We start from the raw sequence: 19,908 nt of genomic DNA on the forward strand, positions 1-19,908 counted from the left end.
TGCAATCCCAAAGAAAATAATATCAATATACCTCATAGACCTACAGAAATCACTCCTAGAATTCATCTTGAATCAGAAGAGACCTAGAATAGCAAAGGCAATTCTAAGCAGCAAAGGAAGGGCAGGAGGCATCACAATCCCTGACTTGAAGTTATATTACAAAGCTACTGTAATAAAATCAATATGGTACTGGAATAAAAACAGAATTGAAGATCAATGGAATCGATTAGAAGATACAACCACAATTACAAACACACTCAACCACCTTATCTTTGATAAAGGGGCCAAACATGTTCACTGGAAGAACGACAGTCTGTTTAATAAATGGTGTTGGAAAAACTGGCTCTCCATATGCCGAAAACTAAAACTAGACCTATGCCTATCACCATGTACTAAATTAAAATCTAAATGGATCAAAGATCTGAATATTAAACAGAAACACTAAATCTGTTGGAAGACAAATTGGGTAAAATTCTTGAAGACATAGGGGTAGGTAGAGAATTCATGAACAGGGACTCAAACCGCACAGGAAATACTTCCCAGAATCGATAACTGGGATCACGTCTTATTAAAAAGTTTCTGCATGTGAAAAGAAATCTCCAACATAGTGAAAAGAAAACTCACAAACTGGGAAAAAATCTTAGTGAACTGTCCCTCAGACAAAGGCCTTCTGCCTAAAACATATAAAGAATTCTAAAAAATCAGATTCCCAAAACTCAAGGACCCAATCCAAAAATGGGCATCTGAGATGAATACACACTTCTCAGATGAAGAAATACAAATGGCAAGTAAATACATGAAAAAATGTTCATCATGATTAGTCATTAGAGAAATGCAAATTAAAATCACACTAAGATTCCATCTCACTCCGGAAAGAATGGCCAGGATCAAGAAAACCACCAATAACAAATGCTGGAGAGGCTGTGGGGAAAGGGAACTCTCCTGCACTGTTGGTGAGAGTGTAGACTGGTGCAACCATTGTGAAAGTCAGTCTGGAGATTCCTCAAAAGCTGGAATTGGAAGCCCCATTTGACCCAGCTATTCCACTTCTAGGCATATTCCCAGAAAAACTGAAAACATCATACCACATTGATATTATGTGCACCCATGATTATTGCAGCACAATTTGTAACAGCCAGATCTTGGAAACAACCTAAGTGTCCATCAACTGAGGAATGGATAAAAAAGTTGTGGTATTTTTATACATTGGAGTACTACTCAGCTACAAAGAATAATCACATTGAGATTTTTACTAATAAATTAGTGCAGCTTGAGACCATACTCATAAGCGAAATAAATCAAACTCACATGTGTAAATACTGAAATAAATCAAATTCTCATGTATAAATACCATATAGCCTCCCTAGTGTAAGAAATAATAAGAGTACATAAGAGTTTATGGTAATCATGATTCCGCATTACATTGTTTTGAAGCCTTATAATGATCACATTCATTAGTTGGAATGGGTTTGTCCTGGTTTGTTTCATTTTATTATCTGTGATGATATGAACAGCTAATTTGAGGGAAACAAGTCATTATAATAGCCAGTACTGATATAATATCAACTTACCCTGAAGTCCTACCATGCTTTTGCTCTTCTGTTCCCATTGGCTCTATCATGCTGTACCTTATTGGATTGCATTACATGTGAAAGTATAAATAAATTTTCTATTGAAAATGAGATAATACAGTAACCATTGTTTGTTTTCTGTTATTGGTTCTGAATGCCCTGTAATACTTTTATTCTCTTGAATGTTTTTATACTATTTTGTTATGTTTGATGCTATTATGTATGAAGTTATATGCAGCTAATTCAAAGAAAGAGACATTGTGGTAGTGACTATTAATTATGGGTTGTTTTCTCGTGAAATACTGTGTTGCTTCCATTTTCTGTTCTGATCTGCTTTGTTATGTCCTGTTTTGTCTTAATCTCTTTAAAATAAATTATACATCTTTAATTTTCCTTTTAATCACTCTTCCATCTTTATTATTACTATTAAGCTTTTTGGCAGATTCTATGCCATTATTACTGAATTCTTTCCTATTGTTAATGGCGGTATAGTGGTTTAGTAGATATTTGCTATGTCCAATATTTTTTTGGTTGTTGTAGCTATACTATTATTGGAGATCTCTTTTACATTGTTACATGATATATTTGCAGCTACTCTTGGTTCTTATGACTTGTACATAATAAATCTGTCTATGATTCTTTTACTTTGCTTATTTCTTTTCTATTGTTAATGGTGCCATTATTGTTGCTTTTAATTAGTTTTTACATTATGCCATTAAGTAGTTTGTATCATTAACATTACTGCAGTTCATTTTATCTTCTCTGAGTGGTGCTGTGGATGCAGCCAGAATAAGTTCAGACACTAAACAGACTCAACAATTATGCTGAATAAATTGAAGAGGGATGTAAACACGGAAACATAGTCAAACCCTAGGATACATCACAGCGAACCACAGTCTACCTAGAGAGATCTCTATAACGTTTACAGTTTCTCTAATCTAACTCATCTTCAACCCACAGGACACGCACACAAAGATAAAAAATGTTAGAAAGAAAGGCTAAAAGATATCCCCCAAAGCCCCTTAACATCACAGACATTGAAGCAGAAGAAGCAATAGACAAAACTCAAAAATCAAATAGCCAAAATGCTTGATAAACCAGGTGTTGTGGCTCAAGTTAAAGACCATCCAGCACTACAGAATGAAACGTGTCTTAAAAATTTAAAAAAATAAAAAAGATTTTAAAATATTTGATGACGCCGGGCATGGTGGCACATGCTTATAATCCCAGCACTCAGGAGGCTGAGGCAGGAGGACTGCTATGAGTTCAAGGCCAGCCTGGGCTACAAAGTGAGCTGAAGGCCAGCCTGAACTGCATAGTGAGTCACTGTCTCAAAAAGACAAAAAAAAAAAAGTTTGATAAGACAAAATAAGAAATACATATGCAAAATCTATAAGATGCTTAACAAGCTCAAAGATTTAAGTAAACAGATAAGGGATTTTACTAATAAAATGCTCAATGAGGTTACAGAAACAAACTAATTGAGGTAAGAAGGACAATATAACACATGAATTACCACTTTGGAAAAGAGGAGAAAATAGGAAGAGAAAGCCAGCAGAGACAATATTTAAAAGTCAATGAAAAATACGGGTAACATTCTTGACCAATGTGAGGACAGAGTGTCAGAAATAGAATACAAGGTGGATAGGGTACACCATAAACTCAGTGACAGGCCAAAAATGACAAGACACCAAGCAAGCTGGACCCAATGGCTGCTAGATGACTCCAAAAAAAAAAACCAAAACAAAACAGAAAAATCACTCATGGAATTATAGAAATAAAGGAAAAATTCGAAGATGATTCAAAATGTGTAAATTTATTAACCAAAAGCATAGCAGGAAAAACTACCAAATCTAGGGGGAAATCAATACTGAAGTATGAGAACATGAAGAGCCCCAAATTGCCATGATCAGAAAAAAATCTCGCCATGACACATCATAATCAAAACTCCAGAAACTCAACAAAAGAAATACAAAAAGTTGCTAGAGAAAAGGAACAAATAAGGTATAAAGAAACAAGCCCATAAAATTAACTATAGATGTCTCAATCTTAAAGGCCAGGAGAGTCCACAGAGAACTTTTTCATGCCCTAAAAGAAAACAACTATGAGCCCATACTTGTATCTCCTGCAAAATGAGCCTTCAAAATTGCCAGAGAAATAGACCCTCCAGGAAAGTGAAATCCTAAAGAAATACGTGACCACAAAACCAGCACCACAGAAAATACTCAAGGGAGTATTTTCCCTCCTGGAAATGAGACAGGGAGGCCCCCAGCAAACAGGGGCCCAAAGGAAAGTGTCACTTAGCGGGGAGACTAACTGAACAGAAGGAGTGCACAGAGGCAGCAGACGTGCAGTAAACACCTTCCCATAACAACCGTCGGTATCAAAGGCCTCGGCTCCGGTCAGCACACACAGACTGGTGGACTGGATTAAAATGCAGCCATACTCTGCCCACAGGAGAAGCCACTCACCCCACAGGAAGTCCACAGGTGGAAAATAAAAGCATACACCATTCAAACAGATCCCAGAAAAAATCAGGACTAGCGATCTTATTTTCAGACACAACAAACTTCATGCCAGAATTGTTCAGAAAATATAAAGATGGACACCACGTCCTGGCAAAAGGAACGATTCCACAGGAAGAGATAACAACTGTAAGTATTTGTGCATTGATTGTTGGCTCACCCCACCTTATAAAACAAAAACTACCAGACTTAAAGGACAGATAGACGCCAATATATTCATAGTGGGAAACTTCAAAAGGCCACCCTCACAGTTAGGTCGGCCAAACAAAACAATTAACAAAGAAATACCAGAGTTAAACCACACCATCGAACAAACAAAATTGACAGATACCTACATGGTATTCCATAAATAACAAACCACAAATTTTTCTCAACAGTGTGTGAAATTTTTTTCTAAAATAGACCATACCTTAGGCCATAAAGAGTAAATACAAATAAGTAAATACAAAAGAATTTAAATAATTCCCTGCATATTATTGGATCATAAAGGAATGAAGCCAGAAATCAATAGCAATAAAGTCACAGAAACTACACAAACCCCATGGAGATGAAATAACCCGCTACTGAATACTCTGTGGACCACAAAAGAAATCAGGGAAGAAATAAAAACTTTCCTAGAATCAAATGATAATGGAAGTACAACATATTAAAACCTGTGGGACAATAAAAGCAGTTCAAAGAAGGAAATTTAATATTAATATAAATAAAATTTACACCAACACTATAATCCTCTTATTGCCTATCAAAAATCTCCTAGACACTTGGTTTTTGTTTTTTTTTACAAAGAATCTACCAAAAAAAAAACCCCTCTAGTTTATTTCCTAATCATCATCTTGTACATACAAAAAAAGAATAGAGTGGTCACAAAGAAATAATCTAGTAATGGATTTCCAAATCTTAGAAAGGATAATCCTAATCTAAAACTAATAGAAGGAAAGAAATAAAAAAGATCAGAATGGAAATTAATGAAATTGAGAATAATAAAAAATAGCCAGGTGTGGTGGTGCCCCCTGTAACCTCAGCACTCAGGAGGCTGAGGCAGGACGGTCACGGCGAGGTCAAGGCCAGCCTGGGATACACAGTAAGTTTAAGGCGAGAGGGAACGACACAGCCTGTCTCAAAAAAAGAATAATAAAAAACATAAAGGATCAATGAAGCAAAGTTATTTTTTAAAGGATGAGAAAGGGACGTGGACATGAAAGGAAGGGCAGGGAAAGGGGAAGTAACAAAGATCAAGATGCAATATGTAGGGCTGGGGATTTAGCTCAGTGGCATAAGCACCTGCCTTGCAAGCAGGCGGTCGTGAGTTCAATCCCCGGTACCGATAAAAAGGAAAAAGACAAAAAAAAAGAATTTTAAAAAAAAGATGCAGTATGCATATGTACTAATTCCTCCATGATAAATGTGTTGAGTGTGCATTGCAAACATATGCTAATAAAAAATTGAGGAGAAAGACTAGGAATATTACATACGTTCATTAAATTATTAGGATGAAATAAACCATTTAATATGGTACACAATGGAAATAAGGCAAACGAATTGGCCAGGATAATGTGAACCAAAAAGATATTTTCAAAAACATTTAATAATATAAGTTGATAGGAAATTCAAGAAAAGTATAAATAAAATTTATACCAACACTATAATCCTCTTATCTCCTATCAAAAACCTCCTAGACTGCTGTATTTTTTTGGACAAAGAATCTACCAAAAAAACTCTAGTTTATTTTCTAATCATCAACTAGAATTTTAAAGACATAAAAACTAACAGCTACTCAGGAATGGAGGCAAGTGCCTCTAACCCCAGCACTTAGAAGGCCAAGGCAGAAGGGTTGCTGTGAGTCTCAAGCCAGCATGGGGGACATACATAGTGAATTTAAGGCCAGTTTGAACTACTCAGCAAGACCCTGTCTCAAAAAAAAAGCCAAAAAGTGTGGCTCAAGAGACTAAATAGCAATCGCATACACTTAAGAGTCCCCGCTGGGAAGCTGGAAGCTGAGATTGGAGGGTCTCACATTGGATCGCAGCTTCAGCAACATGGCAAGATCCCTGTCTCAGCATTTAAAACAAAATATACCAACTAAACACAAATGTGGTCACGTATACATGGAAAATCGCAGCTTTTTAAATATTTGCCTTTCAATGTAGTAAAGCATAATTTCAGCATCTTTTGCCTTGCTTGGGTCATCTTCAAACAGTTCTTCCAAAATGCCTTGGTCACCTGTAAATATCAAAAAGATCACTATATTTGAGGTCACTTATCTACAGAAAATAATAAGCACACATTTTAATACTAACAATTATAGCTTTGATTTCAAACAATGCCAACCTCTTCCTAAACTAAGGGCTTTCGTGTCACTTTCGTCTGTGCGTCCTGGCATTTCTCTTTAGCTCACCACATCTGTTCTTTACCAACAATCAGCCAGTTATGGAGGTAAGAAACCCAAAAAGTAATAGAACTAACAGAGTTTTCTTTGAACTCAGCCTTGGAAAACCTCATTTTTTAAGCTTTCTGGGGAAAAATGTTTTACACTGTGCTAACTAAAAAAATATATAGACAAGCCAGGCATGATGTCACATACATGTAATCCCAGGTACTTCAGAGGCTGAGGCAGGAGGATCACAAGTTCAAGCATAGCCTGGGTGACTTACCAAGATCCTTCCACAGCCTTTTTTAAAAAGGGGAGGGAGCTGGGGGATGTCGTTCACTGACAGAGTGCTTGCCTAGCATGTGCAAGGCCCTGAGTTCATTCTCCAGCACTGCGGAAAAAATTACACAGAGACAAGACAGAGAGACAGACAGAGACAGATAGACAGGCTACCATTTAAACCCATGGTTTTCTGAATTTGGTCCACGAAGTCTTGAAATGAGCTGCTCATATCAGATTTTACCCATGACGTAAGTGCATATGAAACAATCTGCAGTCTTTGATAGCTACAAAGACAAAAGGCATCAACAACATATTGAGCCTAAAATCAAACAGTGGAAAATGAAAATAAATACAAATAAAATCATCAAACTTTAAAAGTCTGTAATCAGTTTTCATACCGAAACTGTAATTCTTTGTTCAGATTTTCTGCTATATCTCGCCGTTTTAGTAACACAATCATTTCCTGATCTAAATCAGCCTTCTTTTGAGCCGGTATATATTTTACTGACATAGCTTGTTTAATTTCTACATACTTATCTTCGAGTCGTTTCATATATTTACTGAGAGCATCTAAATTGACAGACTCTTGGAGAGTCATACCTATGGAAAAAAAGAAACAAATCAAACGGGTCAAGTGTGACAGTTAACTGTTGTGTCACTTTGAGGTAAGGGATGCCCAGCTGATGGGCTGAGCATAGTTCTGGGTGTGTCTGAATAATGGACGAACAGGAAGGAAGCCCCATCCTGAGTGTGAGGGCACCAACCAATAATGGAATAAAAGATATATCTCAAATCTTCTCCCTGGATTCATCCTATGAGGTTGGAATCATTCCAATACCCTGAATCTCCTCAATAGTCACTTTAGCAGTTTTTCTGCACTTTCTCCTAGGTATGCTATTTTGAGTTTGCTAGTGACTGTTTTATTTGAAAATGAATCTAACCCCTTCTTCCACCAAATGCAAGATGATCCTTCAAACTCAGTTAAAATCTTCTAGTATAGAGTAATTTCAAGGTACAACTTCTTCCATTAGACTAAATCTGGCTTTCTCAAATTTCTAGTTATTGATTCCGCCTTTGCATAAAAACCTACCAAATATCTTATACCCTGTTAAGGACCACAAAATTCACAATGGCTAGTTTTACATACTACCCAGAACTTGATAAAACACTATCAGACTGAATCACCAAGCTTCTGACATAATAGGTCTGCAGTAAGGTCCAATAATTTACATTCTAACTGGCTCCCAGGTGATGCTGACATGGATAAATCAACCATACTTAATTTAGCCAAACTGGAATTCATGTGACCTTTTAGGATTGTTTAAAGTTTTCTATTTGCCATTCATCAACCTAAAACTCTGACTAAAACTTGTTTATGCAACGTACAAGTGGAAAGTGCACACATTAAAGTACAATTACGTTAATTTGTAGTAGGTAATAACCAGAAACAACTGGGGTTTCATGTAAGTGTTTAAAATGAAGCACAGTACCTGGAATAGGTTTTGAAGCATCTCTGGTGAAAGTACAGTATTTCACTTCTTTTGCATCATAGTCTGCCCTCAGGTGTTTCACTTGATCTATTTGCAATTGAATCTTCAAGGAATTATTTTTAATAATTCTTATTCTGAAAAACAGAGAGGCTTTCTGATTTTTCTTTCAATTAATTTAATTCTTAAGTCATGAGATTTAAAATAAAACAGAGTAAGCATTCTGCTCAGTTATTTTGAATCATGTAAAGTATGTAGTTTAGGAAACAATGTCCTGAGAAAGTTAACTTTAGAAATGTGGAATAATATTCTTTCAGAGCATCAGTAAAACCTAATACTATGATCATTAATTCCATTGGAAATTCTTAAGTGTTAAGCATAATCTGACCTCAAAGTACTACCTATTCCTTGTAGTCAGAAATACTTTTGCAATTTACAAACTGTTTTTGTAAATAAATGTATTGATTTTCTGTGGCTATTATAACAATTACTACAAACTTAATGACTAAATTACAAATCATTGCCTTACTGTCCTGAAGTACAGGAGTCCAAAATCAGTATTATAGGACCAGAATAAAACTGTGAGGACTGTGCTTCTCCTGGAAGCTCTAGGAGAAGCCTTCCTCGCCTCCACCAGCCCGGGCCTGCAAACCTCCACAGCCACACAGTCTTCTCCCCTTGTGTCAAACACCTCTCTGCTCCCTCTTCTACGGAGACTTAGGATGCTTATGACTGGTCTAGGGCCCACCTAGTTTATTTCCGTACCTCAAAAGCCTAATTCACATCTGCAAAGACCTTTTTCAAATTAAGTTAAAGAATTACACATTGCAAGGATTAGAACCTGGTATCTTTGAGGACCTTCGTTCATCCCAATGCAGTCACATGGATGCAAGAGGAAGGACAGCACCGACTGAGGTGAAATTAAGTTCCTTCAGAAAAGAGAATCTTAAAAATCTAGGAGTATAAATTCCTTCCTTCACTGATTCATTTGTTCATTTGTCTCATGCCTCCTTCTCCATGCATTCTTGCTGTGCTTCTTTGTTTATCTGTGTTTGAGACAGGATGTTGGTGTGTTGCCCCGATTTGCCCTGAACCCCTAACTCTCCTGCCTCCTACCCAAGTAGCTGTAACTACCGCAGTGCGCCGCTGCACCTGGCTAAAAACTTTAAGGATGACTTGAAATTTACTTCTTAGCTTTGTTGGCACAAAGGATAAATAACATTAAATTAAGAAAACAGATTAAAATAGATTAGATACCGTTACAGGGAAATTAACACTTGTTAAAACATGGTAAAGATGGCCACTGAAGCAAGAGGCCATGACAGCAGAGGCAACGAAGTGTTGCTGTGGGGGAGAAAGACCGGGCTCAACTCCAAATGCAGCTTTGGCAACTGGGAATCTATAGTCAGGAAGGAGAGGGTGGAAAATTACTCAGAGAAAACGCTGGAAGGAGAGCTTCCCAGGAAACTGACTTGCCCAAGGATTCCTTCAACAGCAGGTCACATGATGGACAGTCAACATGTGGGGCGAGGAAACCCAAGTCTGTGGAATCAGTCAGATGACCAAATACCAAGGGGTGATGAGTTCCGCCTAAAACAACTGACAGGATTCTTGTTAAAACTGAACAGTACAGTGAATATTAAAGCTCAAAACTCAAGCCTGGTTGAAAAAGGGTTCAGGGAAGCCTAAATAGTTTGATGAGAGGATCTTTGTCAGTGACACGGGTTTTCTTTCAAATTAAAACCTAGTCTGTCATCAAGCGTGATGGCACGCAACTGTAATCACAGCTACTCAGAAAGCTGAGGCAGGAGGAATGCCAATTTGAGCCCAGCTTAGGCAACTTAGATCCTGTCTCAAAAAAATAATTAAAAAGAACTGAGGATGTGACTCAGTAGGAGACCCTGGCTTCAACACTTGAGTCGATCTCCAGGCCCAAAACAAAAGACACATAACCAGCTTGGTGTAGATAAGTGCAGGCAACTTCTGATTATTATACACAGCTTTCAGAACCTACAGATGACTCAGTAAGAGCTTGCAGTATTTATGAAAAGGAGATTGTGGAGATAAAGTAGTGGAAAATAAATAAAATAGGCTGTGGAAATAAAATAACAGACTTCCTAAAGAATTGAAGCCAGGGACTAGGACACTATACATGAACGTTCATAGTGACATCATTCACAAAACAATCCAAGAGTCTATCTTGTGCCCATCAGGAATCTGCTGAGCAGAATGCAATTTCCTGTGCTGTTCCCAGAGGTAGAATAATTCTAGTAGGATGCAGCCCTTTATCTTCTGGCTTTAGATGGAGAGGATTACCTAGTCAACTGCATCCCTGTGGCAGATCCTAGACTTTGTCTTTAATCTCCTATTGGACAGAAAATACTGAAATTTTCACTAGTTTAGAAAAATGTTCTCAGGACCAAAGCAGCTTTCAGGCTCTGCTTACCTTTTATTAGATTTTACCCAGATGACCTCTTATTATTTCGTCAGATTTCTTATACTTTTAGAAAGGTTTTTAAAAAACATTTTCAGTAGCATTTTTCTCCAGGAGGAAAGTCTATCCAAAATCTAGGCGGCCGTACTATCAGAAATGGAAGTCAAATTGCACAATTTTCCAAGATAATTTGAAATTATCTATACAAATAATTTAACATTTGCCAAAAGTGATACTGGAAACACAAGACTACTCAGTAAGAGTGAACACTTTCATCCTTTCCAGTAAGTTACTTACCTTTATGCATCACAGGATTAAGTACTTCAGTTTAGACAATAATCATGAAATTATACTATCAAATCCTCCATGCAAGAAATTAACTGGAACCTATATCCGCATCCCTCACCTTATGATACTACAATTTTCATCCAGTTATATAAGAAGTATCATAAAATGCTTAAACCAAAACAACATTGTACTTCAAATAAATAAAAACTTGGTAGCAGGGGGCAACATAAAATATGACTTTTCAAATAAAAATGCAATTAAAAGACTAAGAAGCCCTGGTTAGAGTGACACTCACTGATTAGCATAACTAACTAAACAACAGTCACCCCTTTTGGGCTACTGACTACTCACTTTTCTTGGAGCTGCATTGTTCTCCTCTGGTGATGTACCAAAGCTGTAGGCTCGGTGGCCAAAGCCTTCAGTTTTCTCTGAAGAGCAAAAGCGGTTCTCTGGCTTTTCTTTATTGTGTCAACAAAGGCATCATACTCTTTTTTGATTGAAGTAAGAATCGATTTGTATGCAGTAACATGCTCTATTACCTGAAATATGATTTTTTTTTCTGCTATGGATTGAATTTTTCTACAAGAGTACAGATAACAATTGCAAACAATTACAGATTTTAAAAAATGAAACAAATGTGAAAATGAAAAAGAAGCTAAAAGAAATGCTTTTCTTTTAGAAGTTTCCAGTGATTTCCATTTCAGATTGCCTCTCTATCCTGAAGAACAGAATTCTTTACAATGCCAAATAAATATACAATTTACATAAAATATACAAATAGTTCTGATAGAAATTTTGGAGGAAAGAGAGAAAAGGAGGACTGTAGATATAGATATTATTTATATATAACCCCATGTATTCTCTCAAAGTATTAAATATTTTTTTTGAGTCAAAGTATTAAATTTACCAACACCAACTGAAAAATGATTTTACTATATATATACTAATTTAAAGCAGACAGCTCTTTAGGTAAGAACAATTCTGAGAAGTCAATATTCAGACGTGCAAAGATAAGTAGGTTGTACAATTTCCTTCACTGACTTCATATAAGTCTCAGCATGACTCTCAGCACGATTCTTGATATTTATGAAATCTATTCAGGATACTACCTTTATTTAAATATTCATGCTATACATTCCTTAATAATTAAGTGATCATCATAACATATAAAAGGAAGATAATCTACTAATGTACCAATTTCAAAAGACAGATTTTTCTGGATCTAAGTGGCCTAAAGATGCCTTTTCTCTGTTTTATGCTCTCACTCCTGTGTCAATTTTCTTAATTCCACTGCTAGGAACGTATCACTGCTTTACGCTCTGTTCTTAGAATAAGGCACTGAGGGTTTGTTTGCTTTTGCTACCGGGAATTGAACCTGGAACCTTCACACTGAGCTATATCCCCAGCCCTATTTGATTTTTTATTTTGAGACACAGTCTCACTAAGTTATCCAGATTGGAGTTAAACTTATGGTGATCTTGCCTTAGCCTCCAAACGGGGCTGGGATTACAGGCATGCACCACCACACCTGGCTAAGCCACTAGATTTTTACTTAGAGGAGAAATAAGATTTATAATGTCATACTTAACAATTAAACAAAGACTGATTTTCTTGTTTTATTCAGAGACCAATAGTTTGCTGAAGTCTAACTTGCTCTCGGGCAAAGAGGAAAGGATGCTGACCCTAATTACTTCAGGGCAATCAGGGCTCCTTCAAAAGAGAGTTTTTTGTTTTGTTTTGTTTGTATCAGGAATCAAACTCAGAACCTTGGGCTTGCCAAACAGGTGCTGCACCACTTAGCTAAAACCCTGGCCCAGGTTTTGTTTTTTTTAAAGGCAAAATAATTAGAATTGTGCTCGCTTCGGCAGCACGTACACTAAAATTGGAACAATATAGAGAAGATTAGCATGGCCCCCGCGCAAGGAAGACGCACAAATTCGTGAAGCATTCCATATTTTTAGAAAAAATTAATTAGAATCAACGGGAAAAGTATAATTATTTATAAGAAAAAGTGATTTCTAAAATTTTAAAGAGCAAAATCAAGTATATAACACTTTTTAAATCTGATCTCCTCTAGGTCCAGTCAAACTGCTTGTTCACTATGCTCATTTAGACCGTATCTATAAGACATCTTGATCTTTAAATCAAGCTTTTCTTTTTCCATTTGTTTATTTTATTTATTTGTTCTGAACTAGGGTTCTCACCATACTGCCCATGTTGTCCTTGATCTCCTGGTTTCAAAGAATTCTCCAGCCTCAGCCTCAGCCTCCACTGCAATTCAACTACAAGCACAGGTCAGTACAGCTAACTCAAAAGGTCTCAGTTTAATGTACTAAATCAAGTCTAAACCAAGGCTTTAATGATACCATAAACAAACCCCAAACAACAAGGAAAGATTAGGTTCTCACATGCAACCTTCAGATGAAAGGGTCCAAGTGGTATCAGAGCACACAGCCAGACTGTTGATCAGAATGGCTTGCTAAACCCAGGGTGGTGGTGCCTGCCTGTAACTACAGCTGCTTGGGAGCCTGAGGCAGGAGAGTAACTTTGAGGCCAGCTTGGGCAAATAAGACTCTGTCTCAAAAAATAAAATAAAAAGGGCTGGGGATGTAGCTCAGACTGAAGGCCGTGAGTTAAACCCCCAATACCATCAAAAAAAAAAAAGAGTCTGCAAAGCTAAACTAAGAAAACTCTTAGCAGATAATACAAATCCAGCATTGTCTTCTCCCCATTCATCTGTTAACGAACGTCTCTGAAATGGCAAGCAGAATGTAATAAAACAGTCAGGTTATCAGAAGGCAGGAGTATTAGTTGGCAAGACAAGTCATTTCTATCTCCATGAAAACTTCATTATCTTAAGAGCATCGCAATACCTTGTCAAAAACATTTCTGTATATGATATAATATTCATCAGCAGGTCCTTTCTCATCACAGCCCACTCTTTCAGTTTCTGTAGTTATGTATCTCCGCATATTTTCCAAAAATTCCTTGTCACTTCTGCTAATGATAGGAGGGAGGATGGTATGTTTGTGTATTTCTTGGGCTGACATAAGTCACAATATGCACACTTTTCACCAGAAGAACATTAAATCTCAACCAGTTTTTGCAACAAAGCCAAAACTTTGATAAATCTGAAAGGAAAAAAATCAAAAATTAATCTACAGGATTGAAATTATAAATCAAATATTAATCTAAACATGTACATCTGTTTAGGAAAAAATTTTTCCATGGATAAATATTCCAATCTATGGATTAAAATGTCTATGCTATTCTACTGATATATGCCACAACTCTGGGAACACAAAGACCAAACACTGATCTCGTCTGATCTCGGAAGCTAAGCAAGGTTGGGCCTGGTTAGTACTTGGATGGGAGACAAACACCAAACACTGGTCAATTAAGAACCTGTCTCTTTTAACCAAGTACAACTTCTCTCATATATAATTGATGATTTCTTATTTTAACCCAACACGTCTACTTATTTATTTACTTACCTATTTTGATTTTTTTAGATAGGGACTATTAGTTCAGGCAGGGCATGAACTAACTATGTCGTATAGGCTGGCCTCTAACTTGCAATGAACCCCCCACTTCAGCCTGCTGAGTGCTATGTTTTCATGCACCACCATGCCTGGTTTTCTTTTTTATTTATTTTTTATCAGTGCTAAGGAACAAACTCAGAGCTTTGTGCAAGCTCCATAATCATTCTACCAATGACATAGATATAACTTAACCCTTTTTAATTTTTTATATCTCATTTTATTCATAATTATAAGAACATCTAAGTGGATTAAAAATCACTAAAATTTAATGCTTTCTAATAGGAGGTTTAGTTTTATTAATTTGTTTCATGTGGTAAAATTAACTTTTAATGCTCTTGATGTAACAAGCAAGATCAAATACTTCTCTACCCCAGTGTCTACCTGCCCTAGTCACAATCATCCAAGATATAACAGTTATAATTAGTTATGATAAATTTTGTTATAATTCTTATTAACCATGTAGTATCGAGGGAAGACTCAGTAAGAAGAACTCAGCAGGCTTCCATCAGTGAGGTGAGTTTGCCCATAAAATAGGAATAGAGTTTGCCACCTTCGGTGGGTAAACAGGAGCAACAGAGAAGCCCCCTCCAGAAGTAGGCCATAGGCAAGCTTGGCAAGTGGGTGGGTGAGCCCTTCCTCCACACAGAGAATATCAAGTAGGTTGAGGAGGGTGCCAAGAAGGCCTCCCCCGACCTGCAGAAAACTAAGGGGGCCTGTGGGATACCCAGAGACATAGTAGTGTACCACCTGAGACAGATACTATAAACAGGGAGATCTGGTGACTTTGAACAACTGAGGACATAATAACAGTGGGAACCAGGGGTTGATTTCCATCAATACTCCTAGGCTTGTAAGCCTAGGAAGAACACAGGACTCACCCAACAGGCCCTGCAAAGGGAAGTCAGGTGACTGGCCCACCTCTTCATTGTGGGACCCAGCAACTGGAGAAGCATCAACCTTACAATAGGACCCTAAGATACACACTACCAACAGTTGACACTAGTGCGATTGAAGGACCAAATATTAGCCCAAAAGGGGAAAGTGGCAAAACAAAAAAGCAAAACACAATCTCAAACATCTAGTCCACCAAGAGCAAGTAGAGGAGACACTGAAATAGAGGATTTCAAAAGTGACACACTGGAAATCTCTAAGAAGATAACAAGTGAAATAAAAAAACAACTCCATGAGGCTATAGAGGAAATCAAATTAGAAGTACTCTCCCATGTAAAGACAGAAATAACCTTAGTAAAGGAGTTGCTTAGCGCAGCTAGAGAAGAAATAGATAAAAAGTACAGGAGCATGGGAAACGGATTGAAACCTTGAATGAACAATATAGAAAACAAGAAAAATTCATGAAACAAACTCAAACAGACATCCAAGAAACAAAAAATTCTATTGAAAGCTGGCAAAACTGTTTAAATGAAGCTGAGGATAGAATTTCGGACCTTGAGAACAGGATCGCAATTAGTGATCATGAGAGTATACAACTTTTAAAAATAACAAAGCAGCATGAATTAACAGTACAGCAGCTTCAAGATGATGCCAAGAGAAACAATATAAGACTAATATGCATCAGTGAAGATGCAGGAGTCAATACAAATGGTACAGAAGCAATAGCAGAAAATTTCCCAAACATGGGGAAAAATCTGATATGCAGATAAGTGAAGCATATAGAACACAAACAATCACAATCAACATAAATATACACCCAGACATATAATAATTAAGATCCCAGACATGAAGCATAAAAACAGAACACTAAAAGCTGTTAGAGAAAAGACACAGCTCACCTATTAAGGAAAACCCATTAGAACATGGCAGACTTTTCAGCACAAACCCTCAAGTCAAGACAAGCTTGGAGTGAGATATTTCAATCCCTGAAAGAAAACAACTTCAACCCAGACTAATGTACCAAGTAAAACTTTCATTCAAATTTAATGGAGAAATAAGATACTTCCATGACAAAGAACAACTGAAAAAATTCATGTCCACCAAACCAACCCCAGAAAGAGAATTGAAAGACATGTTAGATAGAGATAAAAATGATCACAATCCCCAGAACAACAACAGAAAGAAATCACCAAATAGGACAAGAAATTAAACAATGGGGAAAAGCAGAAAATAAACAACTGGAACATAATGTGGCAAAGTCAAGCCAGTACATATCAGTGATATCCATAAATGTAAATGGGCTCAATTCATCTATAAAAAAAAACAAGTTGATAAAATGGATCAAAAAACATGATCCCACAATACCCTGTATTAAAGAAACACATTTGACTCAAAACAAAACTATAGATTAAAAGTCAAAGGATGGAAAACAGCATTCCATGCAACAGGAACCCAGAAAAAAGCAGGGGCAACTGTTCTATTTGCAGACATTGTGAACTTCAAACCTAAAATAATTAAAAGAGATAAAGACAGTCAGTACATACTTGTTAATGGAAAAATTCAAGAGGAAGAACTAACAGTTATAAATATATATGCACCAAATACAGGAGCACCCAACTATGTAAGACAAATATTAATGGACATGAAAAACCAAATACACAAGAACATAATAATAATAGGGGACCTTAACAGCCCATTGTCATGCCAGGGATTTAGCTCTGTGGCATAAACACTTGCCTGGCAAGTGCAAGGTCAAGAGTTTGATCCCTGGTAAAAAATAAAATAAAATAATAAAATAAAATAAAGAGGAAATGATCAGATTTCTAGAAACATACGAACTACAAAAGCTCAACCAAGAAGATATAGCAATTTTGAATAACCCAATACCAGCTATTGAAATTGAAAATGTCAGACTTCCGGGAGAACATGGAGGACAGATAGCAACAGCTAAGGAGGCTCTCTGAAAGACTCAGCTTAGAATTCAGGAATGGTGTGGAGTAAGGAATCATAAGCAAGTGGAGATATGCCCTGCTGACCTAAGAACGAACTGGGCTGAGAGAAACCAACTTGGAATGCAATCCTGGTGCTATTACAGGAACAGAAAAGCCTCAGTGTGGAAGCTGGAGCCCGTGCCATTGGAAGCCACGATTTGGGTTTCCCGCTGCACTGCGGCTGCGTCTGCATCAGCTCGGCAGGGAGAGAGACGCGCGGAAGCTCTGAGAATGGGAATCGGCGAACGGAGTTGAAAACAGGACCGGCGGGGAGCTGTGCATTGATTTGCGGTGAGGTGAGTGAGAGAAATTGACACTCTTCCACAGTTTAGGAGACTCCAGCGGAGGACATTCTGGGACTAGGCAGACTTGCGGGAGCAGGGTGCTGCAGCGACTTCAGCCACGTATCCCCCTCTCAAGCGGGATTGGTGAGAAGTGCCTAGCCTACGTGACGCTGCTGGCTGAGACCCAGTAGGCTAGCACAACCCAGATCCCAGAGCCTGAGGGTGGCCTGGAGGGGCGGGCCCCGCGTAGGCTGCCTGGTCTGCACTGGTGTGCTGCAGTGGGCAGGAACACCTAGCTGGCGCAATTCGATCAGGCTGTGGCTGACAGGGAAGGAAGCTGGACCTCTTATATACGCTTGCATAAATAAGGAACAAAGAATATGGGAAGAGGGAGCAACAAGAAAGGCCCTTTGGCCCCCAATCCTGAGAAACAGGCAATAGTGGACACCACACCAATAGACATAAAGCGCCATCTAGAGAGCCTCATAGATGAGTTCAGGAATGAAGTTATTAATGACCTGAAGCTAGTAATAAGCAGAATAGTTAGAGAAATGCTAAGCACCACCCAAGAAAAAACAGATGGCGGAATGGAAGAACAGGAAAAGAGGGGAGAATTGTTTGATGGAGAAAATAGAGAAAGCATAGAATACGTGAAGCAGGTTCAAAGAGACTACCAGGAAACTAAAAACTCTATCAAAAACTGGCATAACAGCTTGAAAGAAACTAAGGACAGACTATCTGAACTGGAGGGCAGATTTGTAATATGGGAGAATGAAATGAAAAACTTCTTAAAAGTAACAAAGAAACAAACAGCAATAATACAAAGACTAGAAGATGATAAGAGGATCCATAACTTAAGAATTAAGAACATAAAAGAAGAAGTAGGGACACAAACAAATGAACTACAAAAGCTACTCACAGAAATAATCCAGGAGAATTTTCCTAATTTAGCAAAAGGTAAAGATACTCAGATGTATGAAGCATACAGGACCCCAGCCACCTACAACTCAAACAGAGCAACATGCAGGCATATAATAATTAAAATTCCAGAAATTCAATACAAGAACAGAATATTAAAAGCTGTCAGAGACAAGAAACAGACCACTTACAAGGGAACACCCATCAGAATTACAGCAGATTTCTCTGCACAAGCCATCAAATCATGAAGAGCGTGCGGGGAAATAATTCAAGATTTGAAAGATAATAATCTCCAGCCAAGATTGATATATACTGCACAACTGGAAATTGATGGAAAAACAAGGTGCTTCCAGGATAAAGAGGAACTAGGGGAATATGCAACCACCAATTCAACTCTAAAGAGAATACTGCAGGATAGTCTAAAAAAGAAAAATACAAAGAATCCAGAAATAGTGGCAGAGAGGCCACAATGAATGGAGCAGAAAACAAAATGAAGAAGACAAACTGACAACTAATGACAGAAAAAGAGCTCAACAGAAATGAGGCAGAGAAGATTGGATGATAGGAACAGCTATTTTGGAGAAAATGACGTCTTAATAGGTAATACTGATTTAATATCATCTTGTTTTGAAGTCTCATCAAGCCTTTGTTCTTCTGTCTCCATTGGTCTAAACAGGTTGTATCTTATTGGATTTTATTATGTATGATAGTATAAGCAAAAACTTTTAAAGACAAGGAGATTATACAGAAACCATTGTTCATTTTCTGTTAGTTGATTCTAAATACCCTGTAATGCTGTCATTCTCTTAAATGGTTTTACATTGTTTTGATATGTTTGATGCTACAGTATACGAAGTTATACTCAAAGATTTCAAGGAAAGAGACAATATGGTAACTACTTTTATGTCAGGATTATCTTGTGGTGAAACACTATTCTGCTTACATGGTTATGTTTTGATCTGCACTGTTTTGCTGTCATGCCCTCTTTTATCTCAATCTCCACTTCATTATTTACTTTTTTATTTTTATCCTTTTAATTAAGGGAAAAATAAATAAAAAATAGCAGGATATATTATAGTAACCCACTTTGACTTTCCATTATCTTGATTTAAAGCCCTGTATTACTCTCACTATCTTGTTTTTGACTGATGTCCCCCTATTCTGTTTTGCTTGATAGTACCAGGTTCGAAAGTTTAGGCAACAGCTGTGAAGATAGTGAGATTCATTATAACGCCCATTCTCATTGACTATTCTCTACTTTTGAAGACCTATAATGTCTCCAATGTTTTGGTTTTGTCGGTTTTGTTCTTTACTGTTTTGTTCAATT

General features: G+C 37.3%; 1 protein-coding gene and 1 non-coding gene across 2 annotated transcripts in view; one reads left to right on the forward strand and one right to left on the reverse strand.

Annotated features, from left to right (window-relative positions):
- Clhc1 (clathrin heavy chain linker domain containing 1) overlaps nt 1–19,908 on the reverse strand; it is a 57,462-nt gene that overhangs the window by 25,299 nt on the left and 12,255 nt on the right. The window contains exons 2-7 of the mRNA XM_063229420.1: nt 13,829–14,086; nt 11,307–11,494; nt 8,237–8,370; nt 7,145–7,346; nt 6,918–7,030; nt 6,232–6,316 (exon numbers count right to left, since the gene is read on the reverse strand). Of these exons, the coding sequence (XP_063085490.1) occupies nt 6,232–6,316; nt 6,918–7,030; nt 7,145–7,346; nt 8,237–8,370; nt 11,307–11,494; nt 13,829–14,005 (899 nt within the window). The 5' untranslated portion in view covers nt 14,006–14,086. The remainder of the gene's footprint in view (nt 1–6,231; nt 6,317–6,917; nt 7,031–7,144; nt 7,347–8,236; nt 8,371–11,306; nt 11,495–13,828; nt 14,087–19,908) is intronic.
- Nucleotides 12,808–12,914, forward strand: LOC111756093 (U6 spliceosomal RNA). The gene has a single exon (XR_002790587.1). It is a non-coding gene; the product is annotated as a U6 spliceosomal RNA (small nuclear RNA).

The sequence above is a fragment of the Cavia porcellus genome, unplaced genomic scaffold, assembly GCF_034190915.1.
Source record: "Cavia porcellus strain 051 isolate PalLab524CR breed Dunkin Hartley unplaced genomic scaffold, mCavPor4.1 scaffold_18, whole genome shotgun sequence".
NCBI lineage: Eukaryota > Metazoa > Chordata > Mammalia > Rodentia > Caviidae > Cavia > Cavia porcellus.